The 12,262-nt window shown below is 33.2% G+C and overlaps 1 protein-coding gene across 2 annotated transcripts in view; it reads left to right on the forward strand.

Annotated features, from left to right (window-relative positions):
* LOC129232407 (uncharacterized) overlaps positions 1–8,542 on the forward strand; it is a 37,030-nt gene extending 28,488 nt beyond the window's left edge. For both annotated transcript variants that reach the window (XM_054866551.1, XM_054866552.1), the window contains exons 6-7: positions 1,982–2,066; positions 8,398–8,542. In XM_054866551.1, the coding sequence (XP_054722526.1) occupies positions 1,982–2,065 (84 nt within the window). In that variant the 3' untranslated portion in view covers position 2,066; positions 8,398–8,542. The remainder of the gene's footprint in view (positions 1–1,981; positions 2,067–8,397) is intronic.
* Positions 8,543–12,262: the final 3,720 nt, after the last annotated feature.

Here is a 12,262-nt window from a genome sequence, read left to right on the forward strand (position 1 = left end):
GTGAGATTCGATGATTTTGAGTAGGATCTAGACTCCTTGGCAAGCTCATCGGCTTTCTCATTACCAAGGATATTTACCTGGGCTGGTAAAAGTGGGGATCAAAAGAAATGTAAGAATTCTTGGACTGAAGCTGTTTTTTTTTTTTTTTTTTTTGGTAAAATTGGATTATCTTATTGGTTTTTAATATTACTGATTTAATAACTTCTAAAAATGTGGAATATGACACCTAAAATTGGGACAGATGGCCACCACAGACTTTCTCCTTCCATTTTAAGGTTCCATTCTTATGAAATAAGGTGAGAAAGTTCCTTTGTTTGGAATTTTTAGTTTGTACTTTCGTGCAATAAATCAACCAACTGTATAAAAAATCATTTTTCAATCAAACATTAATTTTTAACTCGGAAAAGTGAGGGGACAAGGCCCCTTTACTTTCGGAAATGAGCGCTTTTAAAACAAATGTTTTTTCAAACCCTGTAAAGGTCACACGTTACTCACATAAATTCAATTTTTGTGGAAAACATAATGAATTTTGTACTGTATCTCTGAAAAATCATAATGGGGTTGTTTCCTTCAGTCAAAAGTAGTACTTTTAGTCACTGAAATTGATAGAATAAGCAAAAAAAAAAAAAAAACATGGACCCAGAAAATACTTTCATTTTCCCAAACGTTATTTTTTAAACTTGCGACAGCCTCCCTGGCTCAGGTCCAAGGAACTGCTTAACTTGAGCAGGAATGAGATCAAGAAGTCTGTTGGGTTACTAACTAGACACTGCTCTCTTAATAGGCACCTTAATCTGATGGGCGTTATCGACAACCCTTCGTGTAGAGGATGTCATGTGGCTGATGAAAGCTCAATTCATGTGCTATGTGAATGTGACTTCTACTCTGCACAAAGATTCGAGCACCTGGGATACCACTATGTAGATCCCTGGAAACTGCCTAGAATTTCGGTTAGGCAACTGCCGAGATTTATTTCTGTTACTGGGCTCCTTTAGTGGCCTAAGCGGGGATAGTACAATAGACCTGTGGTCTCGGTGCTCGCTCTGTTTTCAAGCGCCCCCCCCCCTTTTCACTTCATACTTCAAACGTCCGATTTTTTAAACAAGGCGTGTTCTTGATGACGTCACAAATGATCCATTTTGGCGCATCCTTCTTTCGCGTTTCCACGTTATGATAATCAAGGAGCGAATTAAAATTGCGCTCTACGCTTGCTATCAACCCTATTGCTGCCAATACACATGAGTAAAGATGCAAATTTAATATTTTGCTCTGTGATTGGCCACACAGAATGGCGTTTCATCAATTGTAATGCCATCGGACAGAAGCATAAACAATAAAAGCTTGCCGATTTAAATAATTTTTCAAAAATATTAAACTTAAACCAATGATTTAAAAAATGGTCAGATCCTATGTTTTTAAGCATGCTCTTTCAGAAAAAAATACTTTTAAAATTTTGGAAACGACCCCATTGCAGCAAAACACGTAGGAGCGGAAAAACAAAATAAAAAAAGACTAAACTGAAAGTACTGTGTTTTCAACAAGTAATTACTTTTGGTTTCCTGTTTAGAATTTTCTTCACTGAAAAAAAAGGGGGATTTATATATATATGTGTGTGTGTGTGTATATCCTTTTTTTTGTTTCAAAAATATTTGTATTTTGGGATTCCAAACTTGTGGTCTCATACTTTATTTCATGTACCCTGATTCCAAATTGTGCACAAAAACCAACCTGAGATGAACAACATAGTTATTCATTATTGCATAGCAAACAGGCTCACATATAGAAAACATCCATAATTCCCGAGTTGAGACGAAAGTTCCCCTTGGTAAAAACTATTAAAATTTCGACATTAAGGAGGAACATTTTCTGTAAACCAAAAATGACTTAAATGAAAGGGTGCAGTTGGAAAATTTGAACCCGTCGAGTGTATCATTTGCACAAAAATTGTGCTTTTAATTTACTGAATTCAATCTCTTTTCAGATTTTGGGATTTATCAGCTCACTGCTTTATGGAATAGGTGCAATCAGATCTTACAAGGCTTGCAAAAGTAGTTGGTCCTATTAGTGTAAGTCATTTTATTATGCTCTTTTGTTTCTAAATGCTTTAATACAAAAAATTGTTTGTTGTTAGGTTTACATTAAAAATAACTTTAATAAAAATAATATTGAAAGCACATTTTATTCTAATGATATTGCTACTTTCTGGGCTTGTAGACTGGTGTCTACCTAGGCCTACAAGCCCAAGAGATTGGTGTATTATTGACATTGGCAGTGAAAGTCTCAGTTTTTTACTTCCTTTTACAAAAAAGGAAGCATTGTGTTTGGGAAAAAAATTTCACTCAAAAATCGACCTTAATTTCCATTTTGCACACCCCATAATGAATATTGAGTTTTTTTTTTTTTTTTTGGACTCGATCACACGTGGATAAGTGCCTAAGAACATATAGACACGTGAAATATCCATTTTGACGATTCCTGAGTTAGTTGCAATGAGTTTTCTCGTGACGTCTGTATGTACGTATGTGTGTATGTATGTCGCATAACTCAAGAACGTTATGTCCTAGAAAGTTGAAATTTGGTACATAGACTCCTAATGGGGTCTAGCTGTGCACCTCCCCTTTTGGTTGCATTCGGGTGTTTCTAAGGGAGTCTTTTGCCCCCTTAGAAACATAGGGGGGAAATCATTGTTAATTTCGATGTAAACTCAAGTGGTGTTACAATTTGGCAGACACTTGGCGATATATCGCCAGTCTTTTGGTCACCAAGTTTTTGCCAACTTGGCGACAAATTTGGCGTTTTATTTTATAATCTTTTCAATTCGGCCACTGTTGGTGATATGTAGAGAGTAAACGATTGAATCACATTAAAATTGCCAATAATGGGGAAATGATATTAAATTGGAGGAAAAGGAAGTTATGTGAGGTACACATCAGACCGTTTTAAACTGCATTCTTGTTGAAGCTTTAATAAACATAATTGTGCTGGATGAAAGGGGGTGAACCCCTGAAACAAGGGGGGGACAACTCTCTTTCAGAAGGTAAATTCCGACTGTGTTACTGCTGTTATACAATGTGTTTCTAATTAATATGATATCTGCCTTCCACATGCTATGTGAAAAGTACTTTTTTTTTTCTTTTGTTCTTTGCAATGTATTTATTAATTTTTTATTTGTATGTAAGAGAAGTCGGGGCAGATTACTGTAAGAAAATTCATTTAATTAATTTTAGTTGTAGAAACTGTTCTAAGCTCCAGATTTTCGGCATAGTCGTGGCCCAACTATCTAAGAATATAATACGAGTGATAAAATCTATTGTTCGTTTGTTCGTTTAATTACAACATCTTTTGTTTGCATTTTACTTTATTGCATTTCATTTTGTCATGCAAAACTACTGTAGAACCTCAAGTAGTTTAAATCCCTTTTTACTGAATTCCAGCTTAATCAAGACATTTCTTTGAATTTTATGTTGCCTGTTTTTCTATTTCTGTGTACAGAGTAAGAAATATTAAACTTTTTTGTAAGATAATGAAAATACTGTACATCCTATCCTGTATTCTATCCCACTGTTTAAAAAACCTGTTAATTTCTAAAAAATATACCTTGTTTATTCGAGATTTGTGACGTGTTGGTTTGCAGAAAATAATTCACAGGAAAGCCTTTTAGCTAGAGTAGTTTCTTCTGTACAATCTACAAATATTGAGAAAATACGACGTGATAAGACTTAGTCAAGATAATTTGAGTTATTTATTGAGACCAGTGAAAGAAAAAAGTTAAATATATTTCTTTAAAATATTTGAAGTATTTTTTTCTAATGGCATTAAGAGTTGAGAAATACTATTAATGTTCAAAATTCGTTTTTATGTCCATTGTCTGTAGTGAAGAACAAATAAAAAAGAAGTTTAAATTGTGAAAGTATTTAAGTTATTTTTTTAAAAACTTCTCAGAAAATTTTTAAAAACCCAAAAGTGGGGTAAATAATGGGTTTTTTTTAATAGGTTTTTCAAAAAAAAAAAAACCAGTTGGATTCAACCCAATTGGGTCCAATCCGGCCAACCCTGGTAATTTATTGACCAGTTAAAGAAAAAGGTTAAATATATTTATTTAAAATCTTTGAAGTATTTTTTAAATGCCGTTAAGAGTTAAGAAATACTATTAAAGTTCAAAATTCATTTTTTATGTCCATTGTCTGTGGTGAAGAACAAATAAAAAAGTTTAAATTATAAAAGTGTTTAAATTAATTTTTTTTTAAAAACCCAAAAGTGGGCTAAATAATGGGTTTTTTTTTCAAAAAAAAAAAAAAAAAAACCATTGGATCCAATCCAGCCGACCCTGAAAAATATCTACTTTTAATTATGATGACAATTATGACTACTGTACACTACCAGGGAAAATTACAAATACAAAAGTGACGACCAGCAACAGACTCTGGGCCCAGCTAGACTGGTCCTAGTCAATTTACAATCCCCAGTGAAGATCAATGGCCCTCTTAAACACTAATGGGCATGTAGATACAAGGCACATTGATGCATATCAATGTGCCTCTTGTCTTGTTGTATCAAAGTGTCCCTGGTTTAAGAGATGCTGCTCTCAAGCCAACAATATTCAGTATTTGTAAAACTAGCAACGGTACGGAGCCTGAATATCCTCTTCTTTATCTTTACTAATAATAAAGCAGCAAGTCTCTCTGTCCGGAGGATGTCTGTAGGATGTCTGTGACGCGCATAGCGCCTAAACCGTTCGGCCGATTTTCATGAAATTTGGCACAAAGTTAGTATGTAGCATGGGGGTGTGCACCTCGAAGCGATGTTTCGAAAATTCGATGTGGTTCTTTTTTTATTCCGATTTTAAGAAAAAAAGTATCATAAATTACGAAATTATCATAACGTGGAACCGTAACATGGGCACAAGCCAATTGGCGAGATACGAAATTATCATAACGTGGAACCGAAACGTCGGTACAAGCCAATTGGCGAGAAAATTCACCATACATTATTTGTAAATATACAGGCGAACCAAAAGATCTTTTAATTTTTCTGTTACGGGCAAAGCCGTGCGGGTGCCACTAGTTACTAATAATAAAGCTGAAAGTCTCTCTGTCCGGAGGATGTCTGGATGCCTGTAGGATGTCTGTGACGCGCATAGCGCCTAGACCGTTCGGCCGATTTTCATGAAATTTGGCACAAAGTTAGTATGTAGCATGGGGGTGTGCACCTCGAAGCGATTTTTCGAAAATTCGATATGGTTCTTTTTCTATTCCAATTTTAAAAACAAAAATATCATAAGATGGACGAATAAATTACGAAATTATCATAACGTAGAACCGTAACATGGGCACAAGCCAATTGGCGAGAAAATTCACTACACATCATTTGTAAATATACAGGCGAACCAAAAGACCTTTTAATTTTTCTATTACGGGCGAAGCCGTGCGGGTACCACTAGTACATAATAAAACAAGTATAAAGCCTCTGAAGTGGTAGTCGAAGATACAAATGAGGAGTAATTTATCAAAAGGGAACATATTCATTTTCGAAAAATGTTCAGGAGGTGAGAGAATTGAATGAGGGTAAGAGCAAAATAGTTTTATCAACTTCTCTGGGCACAGCAAATTATGGCCCAGAGTAAGAGATGTTTGTGTAAAAAAAAAAAGAGATATCGCCATCTTAACTTTGGATATGTGCCTTTTTGAAGGAAAACCTGAATGTTGAGAATTCCAATTTCACCGAAACCCTAATACAGTCGGACCTCCATATATCAAAGTAGCAAATTGCCGGAAAAAAATTCGATGTATAGAAATTTCGATATATAGAAACGATCTTATTTTATCATAGAAATCTCCTAAAACATTAAAATTATAGTTAATTTTCGTGCATGAAACCCGATTTCTAATTTATACGAGCATCGGATTAAAAGAAAGTTAATAACTGAAAAACTAACAGAAATTACATTTTTGTGCCTTCATGCACCTTCATTCTTCGGCAGTTCAACTTGATCCGCAACATGAGGGGATTTTCGTTTTGACAATGTAATCGTGAGAATAGTAAAAAATCATTCTATTTAACTTGAATGATTTTTACTGAAGCAAAAAGACTAGGAATGATAATCAACAGACAAAAGGGTTAACTTGAAACTGATTTTACAGTGTTACTGTTACAACTTAGATTTGAAATAAACTTGACGGAATTTAAGAACTCCAGAACGGAACAACGACCTATCTACACACCCCTCAAACCCAGATTTCTTATGAGTTTCTTAGCAACCTTTAGTAAACATAATTTTCTCCCCTAACCTTCATTTTTTCATGAGACAAACAGTCTAAAGTGGAAAAAAAAAATCTACGAATGTCTCGAAAAAAAATTCGATATATAGAGATTTTTTCGATACAGAGAAACAATTTTTTATGTAATGAACATGGAAATTTGCTGGGATTTCGATATATAGAAAATTTTGAATATGTGGAAGTTTGATACAGTCGGCGCTCATTATAACGACCACTCATTATAAAGACCAATCCATTATAACGACCAGTGGTAATAGTCCCAACTTTGTTCCAATGAACTCTATGTTAATTTGCTTCCGCTATAACAACTGCTCTGCACCATTTAATCCAATACAGCGACCGAATTCAGCGATTCACACTATTCCTGGTGTTTTTTCCAATGCTACTGATATGTAACTTGAAATGACCTTCATTACCGTCTACGGACTGGAAGAAGGTGAAGATTACAAAGTGGGTATCCTTACAGCTTTGCATCTTTCTAAATCAGCATGGAATTCAGAAAAGACCATCAAGAATTGCCTCCACCATGTTGATTTTAAAAAGCAAAGGAAAAATGCTTAAACGATTTTTCAGGCAATCCAAGATGAAAATTTCGACGAAAAAGATGAAATGATGTATAAAATTTCTAAAAAAAAATGAAATTGGTAGAAGTGTTAAATTTTAACTGTTATGCTAAAATCAATTATGATTTAGAATGTGTCAAACACGTGTCTGTCAGAAAATGAAGTACCTCTCGATATTGTGCACAAAAACAAATTAATGTATCATGATCAGATGAAGAAGAAATAATTGAGACCAAAGTTCCCAGTATGAAAAATGTTTCAAATGCTCGAGAGACTTTTTAGTTTCTTTGAATGGAAAATTATGTTTTGCAAAAATCATATGTGCTAAAAAGGAAAGCAACTCTTTCTGATTTTATCTTCAGAAAATAAATGATTTGTAAGTACTGTAATACAATTTTTCCTATATTTTCTACTTAGAAATATTTTGTCATATTTTGCACCCATAATTAAAAATGAAAAATCCCATGATAAAAAATAATTTGGACATTTTACTGGAATCTTTAAAAAAGTGCCAATTGTATTGAAACAACGGAACATACATGATGCATGTGTATATTTTTAAAAAATTCTATCTCTTATAATGACCTGATTATAAAGACCTTTTTCTCTGGCACGGAGATGGTCGTTATATCGAGCGTCGACTGTATATGTAGGCTCGACTGTAGTTCACCTTCTCAAATTCTCTTATTGAAGTGCATGAGCCTAAAAGTAGTGTGTTAAAATTTGAGGATTTCGGACATCTGTTCCTTTGGATCTAAAAGTCTTCGTACTACAGATTCTTTCAGTATATGTCCCCTTTTGTTCAAAACAAAACGTGCAGAGACAGATTTGTTACCTTTTGATCAAAAAGCCCCACTTTACCCTTCAATAAAATAGTATTGTTACAAATCCTGTAAATAGTAAATATTGTAGGAACGTAACCTGTAAATAGTTTCCCGTAATGAATATACAACCCCTTTTTCATTCGGCTAAAGTATACGACCCCTATTTTCTTTCTTTTCATTGATAACGGTCAACGCATTTCGAGAAGCGTGTGGAATATTTGAGAAAATTCTTTCCGGTGTATTTAAGCCGTTAGCGATGGATAAACAGTTTGTTTGGATTGATATTTCGAGCTGAGGGCATTTTGCTCTGTTTATAGCGAGGCATTTCTCTGTGTTGTTTTCGTATTTGGAAGTAAATACGTGTGTAAACGTTGAGTTTACGGTGTTGTGCGATAATTGCTTAATTGCTGATGAATAATTTAGCAGTTGTTGAAGAAATTGCCTGTACATAGTGTAAATAAATTTCCTGTGTTTTTATCAAGAACTGTGTCTTCATTTCAAGAAAGTGGAAGTCGCACCGAATCCGTAACAGTATTTTCCATGTTTGAACTTCTTGAGAGGAAGTGATTTGATAAAGGTCATCTGCAAGATTTAGAAAAGGTCATAAAAGGAATTTTTCTAAAAAGTGGATGTGTTCCCTTTTGATAAATTACTCCTCAAATAATATTTTAATTATTAGGGATTTCCCCATCATTTAATTTACTAACAGAATCTATTCTTTGTGTTTTCCAGGTGCAAAAACTGTCAAGCACGTGCAAGAGCATGCTTTTTAAAAGCACTTTTGTGTGATTATCATTTAAATAGTTTGTATATAAGAAATATTTTCATTACATGTGATGTTTATGTATGATTAAAATAAACTAGTCTCTATATTTGTTCTAAAAATCAATAAACACAGTATGTTTATTATTTAGTGTTTTGTATTGAAAGTTCTATCTGTAAAGATGAAACAGATCAAATTTTTACAGGTATTTGTTCAGACATTGGGAATTTTTGCTTTTTAACAGTTTATTAAGTGACACACATAATTATAGATATACAGTGGCAGCGATTCGGGGGGGGGGGGGCAACCGTCCCCGTACTTTTTATGGTTTATTTATTTATTTTACTTTCCAATTTAGGAACCAAAACTAGAAATAACGAAACTTGTTAGGACACATTGTTTCGAGTTTTGTTATAGGCTAGTGCATGCATGAATATTTGATATCAGGCTGTCTATTTACAGAATTTCAGACTTTCGAGGCATTTGAGTGAATCATGTTCTCAGGAAAAGAAAGTCTTGTGATTCCTCTTACCAACCAAAATCAAACCAATAGTAGATGCAAAACAAAATTTCTTTTCAAACTAGCTGCGTGCCCGGCGTTGCACGGCTACTTAAAACATGAAAGAGATGTCCAACTGATGTTTTTGTATTACTCTGACGTCAGTATCTAAAGTGCAAAGGAGTAAATAAATACGCGTAATGCAAGGTTTGCAAAATACCAGTAAAGCATATTTTTGGCAAAAATCTCTTTAACTTTAATCATAGTTATCAATGATACAAGTTATGAGTATTTTCAATTACCACAAAAGATGAAAATATATGCATTATCAACTATAATCTCTGGTCACTTTAAACTGAATTAAATCTGATAGACTATATCTGAAATATTTATGTACAATTACGATCATCTTTTTACATAAAATGACACACACTTTTTTGTTGATTACGTGAAACTAAAGCACCAAGACTTATTAAATACCAATAAGTATTAATTTACTATCAAGTCATGAGATTCCAATTAAGCTTTAGTTAAAATCCTTAAAAACGATCTTTTTTGTTCAACTCTGTTTCACTTAAAGAAATCCAAACAATCTTAATTTAACGTCTTCTTTTAACGATACAAACTGTATTGCAAAAATCGAAACAGGAAGGAAAAAGAGATTTATTACAATTCGAAAACTCACCCATGTGACGGGAAAAGGTCCAACAAAATAAACATAATTAGTCACACATCCTAAATGTACCGAAATATGAGGCCGGTGAATGATAAACTTACACTACAATCTATAAACATAGCTAAAGAAACAACTTTCCTAAGCTGAAAAAAGTTAAGAACGTTGAATGTAAAAATTTAAAAAAAAAGACAGACGATAAAATAAAGGCTATGTCCGAATAGTGCAACCAATTTTAAACTAATTTAAAATAAAAATTCTAGATGGAAACGTCGTTTTAAGATTTGGACAGCAGCCAAAAAATCTCTTTTAAAAGAATTATTAGAATTTTACTTGCTCACCCATATGCAAAATGGCAACAGGAAAGAAATAAAAATTCCTGAAGTACGTTATGTTAATTAACGTTTTAATTAATATCTCCGCTAATTAAAGTCGCACAATTACGAGATTGGTCCTATTGTTTCCTTTGGAAAATTTCGAATTGATCGGTATCTCGTTTGACTCTCGATTCGCAGCAGTTCTCGAGAAGATCGATCTTCAGACAGACAGATAGACAGACAGACAGACGGACGCGAACAGATTTTAATATTATAGTGGATAACTTATTATTCTGATGTAAAGAGAGTAGTACCATACCTCTTTCTCGTATTGAAATTGGTTATAATTCTCGAAGAAAGAGTAGAGCATCTTATATAATTAAAAACTGAGCATATGTAGCTATGTATCTATGTCCAAGTTACTTCTCCCGAAAGACAGTGAACTGACCAACGAACCACCTATTGATGGATTCGCAATCTTCCCATCTTTATGTTTAGCTATTTAACATTATCCTCCGATAATAATCGGGTCGTTTCCAAAATTTCTAAAGTATTTTTTCCTGAAAGAGCATGCTTAAAAACATAGGATCTGACCATTTTTTAAATAATTTGTTTAAGTTTAATATTTTTTAAAAATTACTTAAATCGGTGAGCTTTCATCGTTTACATTTCTTGGCGATGACATCACAAATGATGAAATGCCATTCTATGTCGCCACTCACAGAGCTAAATATTTAATTCGCATCTTTACTCACGTGTATTGGCAACGATAGGGTTGATAGCAACTTTAATTCGGTGCTTGATTATCATAATGTGGAAACGTAGTAGAAAGATGCGGCAAAGTACATCATTTGTGACATCATAAAAACCACGCCTTGTTTGTAAAATCGGACATTAAAAAAAAGTAGTTTAAAGAAAACTGCTAGGAAAATGAAAGTATTTTCTGAGCCCATGTTATTATTTTTTTTTTTGCTCATTCTATTCATTTCAATGACTAAAAGTAGTACTTTTGACTGAAGGAAACCACCCCATTAGCGGAGATATTAATTAAAAACTATTAATTATGACACTTAGATTTCGACATAAAATCCCTATTTTTCGAAGGCTTTCGTCCATTCAAACTATTATTGAGTGCTTCATCTCAACTTTCCGCAACAATGCTTTTATTAAAATATGTAGCGGGTGATGAAAATTATTGAGTAAAAAGATCTGTTGCCATTTTTTTGTCTCGAATATGAGCAACTAAAATTCTGGGTATTGTTTTAAAGGCTTCTCCTGTACTCGGGGAATTTAAAATGTTTACTTTATGGTTATTTTTCCGCAATCTGCCACAAAATTTTACTGATTTTTTTTTTCTTTTTCTTTGTTTAAGCCTGATTGTTGAATACGCTTCACTTGACATAACATTTATTTTCGAGGTGGACCGTGCAAAGCCGGGCAACGTAGCTAGTATAAATTTAAAATGTGTGCAACAAGGTATTGCATAAAAATTGAAAGTATATTCTGATAAAAATTTTATACGCTAATATAAAAAAACTAGAAAACTAAAACTAAAAAAAATTTTTCATCTGTCATGGTATGATGGGGGAAAATTGTTTCTACATTTGAACAAAGCCTTTGCCTGTTGGATGATATTTTGATAGTTGAAATGGTAACCTGAACTTAAGTGGATTAACCCTAAACTCCTGTAGGTAGCGTTCATTGTTGACCATTCTTTCGTTTCTTCATTCCCCTGAAATGACAGTTTCATCAGTAAAACAGGGGTAGAAGTGATCGACTTGTCACATATAGGACATTTTCCACAAAAAATATAGGACACATTATATGAATAGTTTTGCTATGAAAAAAGATATAATACATATATATTATTTATTTATTCTCATCAATGATTTTATTAAAAAAAAAACCCTCAAACAAAATTATAACTTACACCTGAAATGACTTTCCTGTAGTTGAAAGAATAATTTTTGAAAAAAGTGTACTTTGTAGACAAAAAAAAAGAACAAAGTGAAATTTATTGATAATTAATACAGCAACTCACAATTTTTTCAGGGATAGAAGTGTCACAAACATAGCTTATATAAATAAATAAAAACCGTCTTTGTGTTGAGAACTAACAGGAAATAACCAATGCTTTGTAGCACAAATATAGATATTTTGTGCTATAAAATTTCACAAAAAGAAAAGATTGCAAAAAGACTATTAGAACATTCCGATCAGAAAATGCACTGAACACAAATATACCTGCGAAAACAAAAACCGAAAATCACGCTGGAAAACAAAACAAACTGCTGTTGCCAAACGCAAAATTCTAAAACGAACTTCAGAATTCGTTCTCGAAACCC

The sequence above is a fragment of the Uloborus diversus genome, unplaced genomic scaffold, assembly GCF_026930045.1.
Source record: "Uloborus diversus isolate 005 unplaced genomic scaffold, Udiv.v.3.1 scaffold_12, whole genome shotgun sequence".
In the NCBI taxonomy this organism is placed as follows: domain Eukaryota; kingdom Metazoa; phylum Arthropoda; class Arachnida; order Araneae; family Uloboridae; genus Uloborus; species Uloborus diversus.